Here is a 13,401-nt window from a genome sequence, read left to right as displayed (position 1 = left end):
ATTGGCTGATTTCTGTGTATACCGTGCATAGTCAGAAAGCAGCCAATCAGTGTTGTGGGCGGAGTTATACAGAGCTCAGCATTCTGAGAACTGCTAGATCTGCAACTGATAAAACATGGATTTTAGTAAAACGGCAAGCTACCCAGTTAGTGACATGTGGCTGGAATCGGGGTCTCTGCCCCTACTTCATGCTACTTAGATGCTTAGATGTGGTAGCACAAACCTGGCAACATATTTTCTTTTAAGGTTTGTCATGAAGGTCAGACGTTTCATCCATATGAACCTTTAGTGAGCAACCTACTTGACAATTTTGGTGCTTTTTGGTGAAATATTGGGAGATTATTGGATTTGGCTTTGAATGGTCAGATGTATTCAGTATTGAAAAATGATCCCAGTGTGAGTAATGCATTGATAGAATCCGGGTCTCTGACGCTACATCAGGGTAACAATCTGTTGATCGATTCCCTTTAACAAGCTTGTAACATAAATAGAGATATTGGCCGAGAGACTATCATTAACAGTCAGCCGTTTCGCCTTACTTTCCCCCCTCCATGGTGTAGACCAGGATTTGGTTAGCTGGATAAGATGTCCTTGATGGAGCTTTGGAGAAGTTGGCTCTCCTTAAAGAAACCAGCCTAGAATGGATTCTTATTGGCCATGTTTTCAGAGCTTAGCCGCCACCATTACTGAGATTACTTATCCTCCTCGGAGATTCCATATTCTGCTGGTCCTTCCGAAGAACCAAACCAAAAATGGCCACCTCCAAAGTGACCTCCAGTTGACTTCTACAAGAGCCAATCTGCCCGGTCGCTGTAGGCTCCTATGAGAACCTGGTCCCATCATGGACCTCATGTCTTTTATGTTATATTATATCATATTTTATTATTTTTCTTTCTGGAAGTACCGATAGTGTGAGTGTTCCAAAATTTCTCATAGAAAATATTTTCGCTAGCAATTAAAGGTAAGTTGTAGAGATAATTCACCAGTGGTGATTAGACACATGTTCTTGAGGACTTTAGGAAGTAAAGTAGGTTGGAAACGCAATATGGTGCAATAGTTTACATAATCGGCTCTTCTGGAGTATAAGGGGTCTTCTATCACCCAGTTGGGGCTCTTTATAGGCCGGCTCCATGTGCAAATGTGGTCACATAAGTTCTCTCAGAAGTTTTCCTGGCCAGCAGTTCTGCCATTGATGGTCACTTCTCCAGGAAGATTCCTTTTTAACATTTATTTGTGAGCTCATTACTTTTTGACTGTAGACTAATGTCTAAGGACTAGCCACATTCCCATCATCAGTGTGTGTCTATCAGCCTACATTAACGAGGAGGAGTATCCCATTGATGTCTGCTGTGTCGGCCAAGCGAAACATGTTCCTCCCATGTCTGGGCCGTGAGAGGGAAGTGATTTATGTAGCACCTGTTAGAAAAAAAAAGTGACTTTAGGCTACTGCTCAACTAGTGAACCTGAGACATTACTGAGCAAGAACGCCCATTCTGGATTCCTAAAAATAATCCGTAGAAACCTCATAGCGTCTATTAGACACAATATTGACCTGACTTGTCGATTGTTAAACAGCTGTTACCCCCCCCCTACTGGGACGGACACATACAGATGAGGGTCCTTGTGCAATAATAGTATATGGGCCCTTTACAGTCCTGTAGTCCTGGCGATGACAGAAGCTTCTTGATGTTTTGGTGGTGGTAGTGGTCTTCTTACTCCTTGGACCTCTGTGTAAGTGCACAGGCTCTGTCGAATCCAATTTGAAGTTGGGCATGTTCTCCTCCTCACAGTTCATTATCACACATGAGCCTTTGTTAGGGATTGTGGAGGTCTTGGTGGCCCACCCTCCAGCAATTAGTTGAGTGATCCACCATTGTATTTCTAGGTAATGACAAGGAACAATTGTTTCATTAGGATTCAAGATGAGTGAACCCAATCTTCAAAGCTCAGCGTACGTAACGGTTCATTGGTGTCTGGTGCTTAACGCCGAACACGGACTTTCCCCGGAAGTCCGTTGTAGAAAGAGATTTTTATTACCCAGACCCAAAGTTTGGGGCTGCATTCAATGGCGTTTGGGTTCAATTTTGGTTACAGTTCTGGTACCCAACCGAACTTTGGACTAAAGTTTGGATTTCTGGTCGGGTACCAGATCCCGAACTTCCATGGGTCCGCTCATCCCTAGTTATAATCTCTAAAGAGACTGCCGGTCACCCGTCACACTCATTCATCGGATGGAATTATTTTTTGTGCTGCCCAAAAGCTCGTCATTCTCGACAGTGATTCGTTCTGCGTAAACGGGACTTGTGCTGCCGAGAACATTGGCAGGCTGTGCACTAAGCATGTCGCACCCATCCACAGACTGTTAATAATATTGCAACTGAGCAGCAATAACAGATGCAGCGTATGGATGGGTGTAACACCTTTTTTTTTTTTTTTTTTTCCCTCAAAAAAAGCCTTTGGACAATCCCTGAGATGTACAAAAGTGTAAATTGTCAGTTTCTGACTTTAAAAGCACCTTCAACAGGTTTTTTTTTTCTATGCAGCATAATGTAGGGGCAGAGACCCTGAATCCAGTGGCGTATCACTTACTGGGCTGCTTGCTGTAATTTTGATAAAATCATGATTCGCCGATCTACCAGTTTTCTGAATGCTGAGCTCTGTATTTCCCCACCTACACCAGGATTGGCATCTTTCTGCCCATGTGCAGTGGATACAGAACTGCCAATCGGTGGCGGGGGCGGGTTTAAACAGAGCTCATGAAAATGGAGGACTACCCAGTAGCAGGTATTCTAGTCCTCTAATGATCTGCTGAAAGAGTGATTTTATAAAAACTACAGCAAGTAGCCCAGTAAGTGATACATTGCTAGAATCGGGGTATTTGGCTCGACATTATGTCGCTCTCAGATTTGATGGCAAAAACCTGCTGACAGATTCCCTTTAAGAGCTATCCACCTGCAATCTCCGTTCATTAGTAGCCTTGTCTGTGGCCCCATTTAAGGTACCTTCACACATAACGATATCGTTAACGATATTGTTGCTTTTTGTGACGTAGCAACGATATCGTTAAGGAAATCGTTCTGTGTGACAGCGACCAACGATCAGGCCCCTGCTGGGAGATCGTTGGTCGCTGAGGAAAGTCCAGAACTTTATTTCGTCGCTGGACTCCCTGCAGACATCGCTGGATCGGCGTGTGACACCGATCCAGCGATGTCTTCACTGGTAACCAGGGTAAACATCGGGTAACTAAGCGCAGGGCCGCGCTTAGTAACCCGATATTTACCCTGGTTACCCGGGGACCTCGGGATCGTTGGTCGCTGGAGAGCGGTCTGTGTGACAGCTCTCCAGCGACCAAACAGCGACGCTGCAGCGATCCGGATCGTTGTCGGTATCGCTGCAGCGTCGCTGAGTGTGAAGGTACCTTACATGCACCTAAATATCTTCTTTGTTGACTTTTGTTTCTGTGATAGTAATTTATATGCAGCGATAACATCGACTAGCAGGTTCCCACCTCTGAAGCGACAGATCAGAGAAACCATAGAAACCCAATTTCTAGGAAATGTTTGTCTGTTCAGAAACTTGATAGAACGTAAAGAGGTTGGCTCGCCGCCACACCCTCCGACTTCCGCACATCTGTGTACTTGGCGGAGTCGAACCTTGGTGCTTACAACTTGTACAAACTCCACAGACGATCAGTACAAGGAGCTCCATGATCAAAATGAGACGAAATATTAGAGATTGTTAGGAAAACCACTAACGTTTATGGTAGTTTGTAGGTTTCGTTAGAAATGTGTCGGCCATGATGGAATCTTTCAGTCGCGTTCTCCTTGGAATGTGGTTTTTAACCTGGTCGGGTCAAGATTCCTTTGCCAAAGTTCTCCATTGTTTGACTTGGCAGATTTCTTAGTTATTTGACCTTTGTTTTAACGCAGTAGATTGTCTTCACAATTTATTCTTTTCGATACGATGGGTTGTGCAGGTACGATGAAATCTGTGACGGTTTACGTCCGTGATACTTCACCAGTGGACTTATTTTATCGTCCCAAATAATCTGCGTATTGAGTCCAACCGGTCATGGCGTAGTTGATTCAACACTTATTCCATAATACCCGTGTCGTCTCCTTCAGACGGAAGAAGTTTCAGATTCTCATTTTTGGCCCACGGAGCATACACCAACTGGTTCTCTTCAATGTGAACCATTCCATCCCTAGAGATGTCGGCCTTAAATTGTAGAGTGATAAAGTCCAGGATACACAAAAGATGGGAGAATGGAATATTTGTTGACTAAAAATGTTTCTTTTTTTGTTGAGAAGTTTAAAGATTAAACTTGATTTTAACCACAACGATGGACGAAGCTTCTGAATCTTGGAAAACCGATCTGTCGTTAATCACAAGTTCTGCGAAACCTTCGATTATCCTGATAAGACGTGTGCAAACATCTGACCTCTCAGGGCTTTACTGCTTTTTTTCCATATCACTATTGCTAAACTGTTGGCCGTGACGTCTTCTCACTCTCTAGATTCGCCACAAAATGGCCGATGGATGCCATGCCTATGCTTTTATACAGTCTTTAATAATCCCTCTTGATTGACTTTACTATACCATATGATCAAGTATTATGGAGAAGCCTGTCCTGCCTTGCCTGAGGTCATGAGAATTTTCTCTGGCTGATGCAATCTTATGCATTGTTTTAAAATTTGTTTGTATTTTTTTTTTTTTTTTTTCAATTTCACTCTGACGAAATAGCAAATTGTTTAAATTTGCTGGGTATATTGAATTTTCAAAGACTTTGATGCGTCCGATCCTCGTCAAATTGATTCGCTCCCGTCTATTTGATAATCAACAATTGCAAATTTCAGAATGTTTGTGATATTTATTATTACTACAGACCTAGTCATTGCTGTCCCCATTGGGGCTCCTAATCTAAATTCCCTACCAGTATGTTTTTGGAATATATATTAATATTAACCCATTACTTGCCAAATTAAAATTTTTTACAAGTACGGATTTTTCTGCAAAGGGCGTCCCAATATTCAATTTAAAAATGACAATGACATGATTTCCTATTTTGAAAACATTCATTTTACAAACACAACACAAAAAATTGGACCCAATTGTAAAAATTTAAAAATCTTCGTTGCTAGAAGCTAAAGAATAGGCGTCCCCAAAAAAGGACATTGGTAGATAATGGATTAACATATAGTAAGAAACTCGGCACTCAACCTAAGTGATCAAGTGGTGATTTATTGTTGTCCACTGTAGTAGTAAAACGTTTCGGTCTTACTTCAGACCTTCTTCAGTTACAGATTACAGTGCGTTTATTGGATCAGGTGGACCAATAGATTCAGTAGAGAAATGCTTGATCAATTTGACTTTCCGTCATTGATAATATTGGTGGAGACGTTAGAGCCTATACTTCAATGCAGTGCTGCTTCAGTGCCAAGTTGTAACTGCTTGGCAAGAATTGTAATCTGCATGTGTTCCAACAAGCAGAGTATGGGACTTTCCCTGTCTGATCCTCTCGCATTCTTCCCCCTTACTTATGAAAAAAAAGTTCTTCGTTACTAGTAAAGTTGGGCTAATGTGTTTCGAATCGGTTGCCGAAACTGAATTTGCCGTATTTGTGATTGGTACCCTATTTGTGCCGAATTTATGCTTATCCATTGATTCTGAACATATTCGTTCATTTCTACTCCCATTGACTCCCTTGAAGTTTGGTAACTATTGCAAATACAATATTCGGCGCCGATCGTAATCGGAACCGAATTTTGGAAAATTTGCTCAACTCTAGTTTAGATATTTCAGTCTTATATGTGGATAATGCGTTTTGGAGCTTAAAGGAGTTGTCCTGGACATTAACATTATTTGCCTATTTTTAGGATAGATAACCAAAGTCTGATCGGTAGAGGTGTGACACCCGGAAGCTCTGTCGTCAGCGCCAACTCGGTTATGAAGGTTCACAGCTCCTTCAATGGTATAGTAGCCACAGCCGGGTACAGGAAATTCACCCTTTATTGATTTAAATAGGGGCAAATGTGCAGTACCTGGCCGTGACCAATATACAATTGACGGAGCTCTGATATGTATCATAAGTTGGCGGTTCTAGCTGCAGCTGACATCGGGAGCAGCTGATTGGTGGAGGTGCTCCCACAGACCAGACACTGATGACCTAAGGATAGGCTATCAATGTTAACGTCCCTGACAACCCGTTTGGAATGCCATGTCCTAGATGGGAATACCTTTTTAAGTACACAATCACCTTGCAACCAAACCAAATCCTCACTTTTCCGGTGCATATTAGCTGTAGCGTCCAGTTTGTACCTCAATTAAATTTTTGCACGGTGTTTTAGGAACTCAAAGTCCTGAAAATCTGTATGAGTAGCTTCTTTTCTGGTGGACCCAAGTTGTCCTTGTGTACTACATGAATGACTACATTTCTCCTGCAATGGCCACTGAAGAGGAAAGGCTTGGCTGTCTACTCCCCTGACCCAATCAGTCGTCTGCTGGAGGTGTAGATGTGTATCTCCCGTGGTGACATTTGGAAAGGTTGGCCTCTGATAAGATAACCCCTTCACATTGTGTTAGAGATGGAATTATGTGAGAACTCGTTATGCAGAATCTGCTTTGGCCACTTGTAACCACTTTACTTAATAATGGGTAGGCTTGAGAAACTGTTGGATGAAGTTTGACCTTGGGACTGAGCATATTTAGGTGTGAATTTCTCCTTTGTTATCAACTTAAGTGAAATGTTCGATTTCTGTCTTTTTAAACTGGTCTCCTCTTTATTTATTTTTTTCAGATTTCCAGTTCTCTCTCATCATTGCTGATTTTGGACTCTACGGCAAACCTTTAAACCTTGCTACTTCTGTAGACTGAATAGACAGTCCAACTCCAATATACTTTGCTCAAAAGTTAGTGGATTGTTGGATTTGTCATGGAGCAACGTGAAAACGTAAGCAACAGTAGCCGACAACGATGTTGTGAGACAGACTTCCTGCCTTCTGCTTCTTCTGTGAAGACATCGACATCCGGCTCTACTGGCGGAGACAACACCATAAAGCCAGCACCTGGGGCCACTAAGGCTGGACCTGGAAATGGAGAGTCTATGGAACCAGAAGAAGAGGATGAGCTAGGATCCGGCAGAGAGGTGGATTCCAACTCCTACGCCGATAGTGAGAAGTGGGTGACAGGAGATGGTTTAGAAGAACAAGAGTTTTCCATTAAGGAGGCCAATTTTACCGAGGGAAGTCTAAAACTTAAGATTCAGACCACCAAGAGGGCAAAGAAGCCTCCGAAGAACCTGGAGAACTATATTTGCCCCCCAGAGATTAAAATTACTATAAAGCAATCTGGAGAGCAGAAACTCTCCAAATCTGGGAAAAATAGCAAACCTGCAAAGGAAGACGAGCGAGCTCATGTGAAAAAGAAGGTAAGAGATCGGAATTCATGGTCACTTTTCAGTCTTAAATATTAAACTCCTAAGAGTCCAAAGGCCCTTTTAGACTGGCTGATTTGGGCATGTTCCTCGTAGCTTTGTTTGCTGGCCTGTTAACCCAGGCTGGCGAAAACTGATATTAGCTGAAGGATCGTTATCATTCAAGGCGATTCTCTACTGATAAATATGATTGGATGGGCCCAAGATCTTGAGTTTTGCTCATTTGTCAAGCGATCACCGGCATTTTACAATGGCCAAAAATCTTGACTGCCTTTTATCAGCTCCTCTAATCGGGCCTTATCCTATACATGTACATAACTTATATTCTGTGTTATTTACAGTACACTCTACAACTTGTTGGACCTCCTGTCACGAGTAGGCATACATATCTAATGGAGTAGACCATCCCAAATTATATTTTTTCTAAACCCCTTGGGTAATCTGAAAATGAGCACAGCTCCTCCTTCCATCATCACAAATAACTTAGTTAATGGTATGGGGATATTCACACATTGCGTTTTTTTTTTAAGATTTTTTTTTTTACACTCAAATAGTGGCAGGAAAAGCACTGCATGAATACATGCATTTTTGTAAAAAAAATTTGCAGCGTTAACTGAACTTTTTTTTCACCCAATCATTTTAAGGCGCACCAAAAATACTGAAAGAATTATGCTGGGTCTTGGCAAAAAAATGCAGCAGGGCTCAAAGTACGCTCGGAAAAAAAGCCTCCAAAAAAATGTAATGATTATGTTGGTACTGGAAAATGCTGCTTGTTTTATGCACCAACTATGCTGATTTAAAAAAGAGAAAAAAAATTGCTGCAAAAAAAATAAAAAAAAATTATGCAATGTATGAACATGCCCTAAGCATTCTAATCGTGTGCATTTCTTCAAGGTGGACAGGGAGGAGGAGATGAATCAAGTCACATGATGCTTGGCTCATATACACTTTATCGTCTACTATAAGGATGTATTGAGACACTGTGTAAATCAGATCGAGATTGGCACAAAGTGCATGGACTGGCTGTTGGCTGTCCCCACTTGACCCGTGTGTGACCACTGCATAGATAGATATACACAAAGCTGTCGAGCTCTAGTCGCGAGATCCACCGGCCAGGCAGTGCCCTTCATTCTGATCTTACTCCGATTTATTCGACTGTCTGGTTTCGCCCTATGTTGACCACCTCAATCCTAAAGTACTAGTAACAAAGTCAAGAGTCGGCTTAAAAAGTTTCTTCCCGGGGTAAAGAGGCGAACAAATGACTGGGTTTTGGGATGGAGGGGATTTTTGTTATGAGAACGTACAGCCCATATAGAGTAGATCTTCGGTGTAAAGAGTCGGTTCTGTAGAAGTCTCCTACTCTATGGAGCGATAGAGACAGTGTGGTGACTGCTTCGTTGGCCGGGTCTGAAAGTTGCATTTGAAGGAAGTGTCGTCCTCTGTATGCAAACCACCGGTGTGACCCAGATTCATGTGATTGTTGGGGAGGGAGGTTTGACATTTATCATGGTTTCATGAGTGAAGCTTTTGTATTAATCACGTAGGCCATCACCTTTATCCGGTTTCCCTTAAATAATGATCGTGACCTTCTGGATCACATTACACTTCTTCCTCCTGGTTTTTTTTTTTTTAGTTGACCTTTTTATCACTTGCCTTTTTTGTTAATGGTTTAGGGCACGTAGAGTAGGTTGTTAATGATCGCCAATGTCACAAAGTGTAGTAAAAACCAGTGGCGTTACGTTTGCATCACACAAAGTTTCAAGGTCCAATTATTCCAACAAATTTCCAAATGTCAACCCAGAAAGGGGATTCCAGACTCCCAACTTTGTAGAAATAGCAGTCGGTCAATGAGTTGTCTGATAGTGCAGCTTCCGCTGTAAATGAGAAGGATCTATAGTCCTGTACTCGCCCTGGGGACGGCTATGCCACTATATGGGGAAGAATGACGCCATGTTTTTCTTCTCCTGGTCAATCTCTCGATGTATTCCTAAAGATCCTACCATTCCAAACTTGGATCGTCATTTGGTGATCTAATTTTAGTTCAGTAGAACAATAAGGGATCTAGATCGGCATAAATCAGAGAGCAAAAAAATAATGTAGGCTTTATGGGTACGTGTTGTGAAAATATTATTCTGTTGCTTTTATTTTTTGTGGGAAAACCATGTTGTTGTTGTACAGTTCAAGCAAAGTGGATGTGATCCCTCATGGTGGCTTTTAAAGACCCAGCTTTTTAGTGTGTTCCGTACCTCACCCCCCAATATCTGTCCAAAAGAAGTCTGAAAAAACAAAAGTAAAATTGCAGTAGTGTTTTACGTGAGGAATTGGAGCATTTATGCACTAAACCCCAAAAATGCGTAAAAGGTAAAATGCATCTCAAAAATGCAACAAAAGCACAAACTGTGCCGATAGCTATTGGCTTGTGCGTTTTGATGTGGACACCTTTGTGGAAAAAACGCATCGTTTTCATTACGTAGTCAAATACTTTTCTGGATAAATGACTCTGGGAGCCAGTGTGACTTTCTGACTGACCTAACAGTACATGCTTAGACCAAAGATCATAGACCTGATCAGAACATACTGTATTTTTCAGATAAGACGCCCCGGATTATAAGACGCACCACAAATTTTGAGGAGAAAAATAGGATTTTTTTTATATATAAAATAGTGGTGCTTCTTATAATCCATGTGTATTTTTGCTTACCGGGGGTGGTGGCTGCTGTGAAGCGGGGTCCCAGGGTTGCTGCTGGAGGAGGCAGGAGTGGGGTGATGCTGCAGGCCACAGGCTGTGATGAGGGGTTGTTCCGATGTCTGGTGCTGCTGTGGGGGTGCCCGGCGCTGCTGTGGCTCTTCAGACATTTTATGAAAGGCCCTTGCAGTTCTCTGGTTTCCTATGCGGTGGACTCCGGGAAAATGGCCGCCGGGGGAAGCGCTTGCGCAGATGGAAATCTCGGCACCAAGATCTCGGGAGATGAGATCTTGGTGCCGAGATCTCCATCTGCGCTTGCGCCGCCCTCGGCTACCATTTTTCCGGAGTTCACCGCATTGGAAACCATGGACCTGCGAGTGCTCTGTCCTTTCGCAAAATGTCAGACGAGCCCCAACAGTCTGGGGACACCCCCGCAGCAGTGCTAGACAGCCCCTCATCTCAGCCTGCGGCCTGCAGCAAAGGTACCAGTAAGGTATATCTGCATTATAGGACGCACCCCCATTTTCCTCCCAAACTTGGGAGGGGGAGGAGTACGTCTTATAATACGAAAAATATGGTAACTAAAAGTTTGGCCACCAGTTATTTTCTGGTTGCTTTTTCCACCTGGCCCCTGGGGTCAATCAGTTACAGGGTTAATAGACTCAAGTATAGGTTCCCCTTCCACTATCACTTCATAGTTAATGCACAAGAATACAATAAGAAAAAATCTAAAAGTTTTATTCACAATTCTGCTACTAAACAACTAAACAGAGTCGCTGCTTTGACAACGCACATCATTGGTAAAGATGCTGGATCTCACTGAAAGGTTTTTGCTATGTAATCCAAGAGCAGCATAATGTAGGAGCTGATACCCTGATTCCAGCAATGTGTCACTTATTGTTCTGTCTGCTACCATTTTGATAAAATCCCTGTTTTCTCTGCTGCAGATCTCAGAATGCTGAGCTCTGTATAGCCCCGCCCACACCACTGACTGGCAGCTTTCTGCCAATGCACAGTGGGTGGGGTTATACAGAACAAGTTGACTAGGAGGCACGAGGCATCTAGTCCTACAGTGATAATCTTCTCATAAAAAAAACAAATTTCTTGAAATTGCAACACGGTCTAGTAATTGACACATCCTTGAAATCTGTGTTTCACCCCCTACCTACACCATGCTGCACTTTGATAAATATAGAAAAAAAACCTGAGCGATTCCCTTTTAAGAGATGCCGCAAGTGAATGGAAAAGCAATGCTCCAAGGGGGGGAAAAAATACAACTAAGCTGTCCTCAAGGATGGAAACGAAGAACCTATTGCACGTCCGCCAAATCCATTATTTAATTCACCAGAAACCGAAAATACATCACTGGGATACATCATCTCAGTAGACTGCAGCATTATGATTACAGCTCTGGATGAGGTCTGACTCCATTGTTATATGTATAGTATGCTAATAATGAAAATCGAGCGGCATGTGTTTGGTGGCGTAAGCACAGTATTCGCGTTCCTTGTTGTTTGCACGTGTTGATGACCGAGCCAGCATCTGCGAAGTTCTCCGGGCTCACGCTGGAGTTGAAACAATTGGTTTGCAAACTACAGAAATGGATTTTGCTCCCCGCTGATATTTTAAAACACATTTCCCGGCTAATGTTTACATATGGCTCAGTGGCATGAGTTGTGCTGTATCGATGCAAATAACGCCGGGTGGTAAACCACAGAAAGTTTGAAAGTCATTTAAATAACAGCATGGTGGTGGCCAGCGCCTGGCATTACCCGCCGCTCCGTGCGATGGGACGTTATCCACTCCAAAATGAAAGGTATAAGATGTGTTTGATGGTTTTGTTTTACCGATTTATCATTCTTGGCAGAAATGAGAAAAAATGTAAGACCTGAAGATTTTTCTTTATCTCTTGGATCTCAAAGGATCACATTATATTCATGAAGAATTTACGTATAAACTTTGTTTTTTTTTTTAGTTATTTTAGAATGTTTATCGGCCAGGAGTCATTTTTTTTATTTTTAACAATTTGTGGAGATTTGGTAATTGATGGTGTAAATGCATTTGCAAATTGATTGGCGACTTGGTGGTTTGTGAAGACGTGGAGGACTTGCTATAGTGCAGCTAGCCTTGTTTGGGCCAGTGATCCTAAAACATTGGCAAAAAGCAGGAGAGACCAAACCTTTTCGATTTTAGTTCCATTTTCATTATAGTTTACTTGTAGACCTATGTAAAACCATAGGTTTCTCTATTGTTGCTCCTCCTTATATCTTATTCTTCTATGCATGTTTTGGGTTTTGGACCTGGCACCACCATGAGTACCAGATAGTCCATGGAAAGCAGTATCATCGTTTGAGGAAAAAGACCCTTTTTCTCTGTCGCCCAAGACGGCACCACGGAGAGAGGGGATCCGCCCACCAAGGACAGGAAACCTACAGATAAAAAGGCGGTACCACTCTCCCGCATCAGTTGGTTTCCTGTCCTTGATGGTAGACCTACGGACTTACCAGGATCGTCAGCCTGTCATACTCGGCAAGTGGAATGTCCGTTCCAGGGGAGGTCAAGGCTCACTCGACAAGGGCAGTGGCAACTTCTTGTGCGGAGAAGGCCGGAGCTTCTATTGACCAGATATGTAGAGCTGCTACCTGGTCCTCACCATCTACATTCTATAGGTACTATAGATTGAACCTAATCTCCTCTTCAGACCTTACCTTCGGTAAAAGGATTCTGGAAGCGGTGGTCCCTCCCTGAATGTACTATCTATGCAAATCTCTCCGTGGTGCCGTCACGGGCGAAAAATATAGTTCTTACCGATAACGGTATTTCTCTGAGCCCATGACGGCACCCGTACATTCCCTCCCTTCACTTGTGGGTGTACACATCAACATAGTGCCATAGTCTATTCATACTTTATTTGATATTGAGTCACGCGGTATCTTGTTTATGCTAAATAGTTAAAACTAACAAATTTTTTTTTGTAGTCTCCCATCATTCTCTATGTAAACAACTGATGCGGGAGAGTGGTACTGCCTTTTTTATCTGTAGGTTTCCTGTCCTTGGTGGGCGGATCCCCTCTCTCCGTGGTGCCGTCATGGGCTCGGAGAAATACCGTTATCGGTAAGAACTATATTTTTTGTAATTATATACTGCTCCTTTATGAGTTTTTCCAATGTCCTTCTTCTGTTTTATCCATGAACCATGGAGGATAATGGGATTCACATGTTAGTAGAGTGGATTAAGATCTGAACGTCCATGGATTTCCTGAGCTTTATCTGCCAGTTCCCAT

At 42.6% G+C, this 13,401-nt stretch overlaps 1 protein-coding gene across 2 annotated transcripts in view; it reads left to right on the top strand.

Moving 5' to 3' along the window:
• Positions 1–13,401, top strand: part of SETBP1 (SET binding protein 1) — a 226,117-nt gene that overhangs the window by 20,315 nt on the left and 192,401 nt on the right. For both annotated transcript variants that reach the window (XM_069747148.1, XM_069747156.1), the window contains exon 2: positions 6,797–7,426. In XM_069747148.1, the coding sequence (XP_069603249.1) occupies positions 6,932–7,426 (495 nt within the window). In that variant the 5' untranslated portion in view covers positions 6,797–6,931. The remainder of the gene's footprint in view (positions 1–6,796; positions 7,427–13,401) is intronic.

The sequence above is a fragment of the Ranitomeya imitator genome, chromosome 1 (assembly GCF_032444005.1).
Source record: "Ranitomeya imitator isolate aRanImi1 chromosome 1, aRanImi1.pri, whole genome shotgun sequence".
Classification (NCBI taxonomy): domain Eukaryota; kingdom Metazoa; phylum Chordata; class Amphibia; order Anura; family Dendrobatidae; genus Ranitomeya; species Ranitomeya imitator.
The sequence above is the reverse complement of the archived record's forward strand: the minus strand, read 5'-3'. Positions and strand labels throughout refer to the sequence as shown.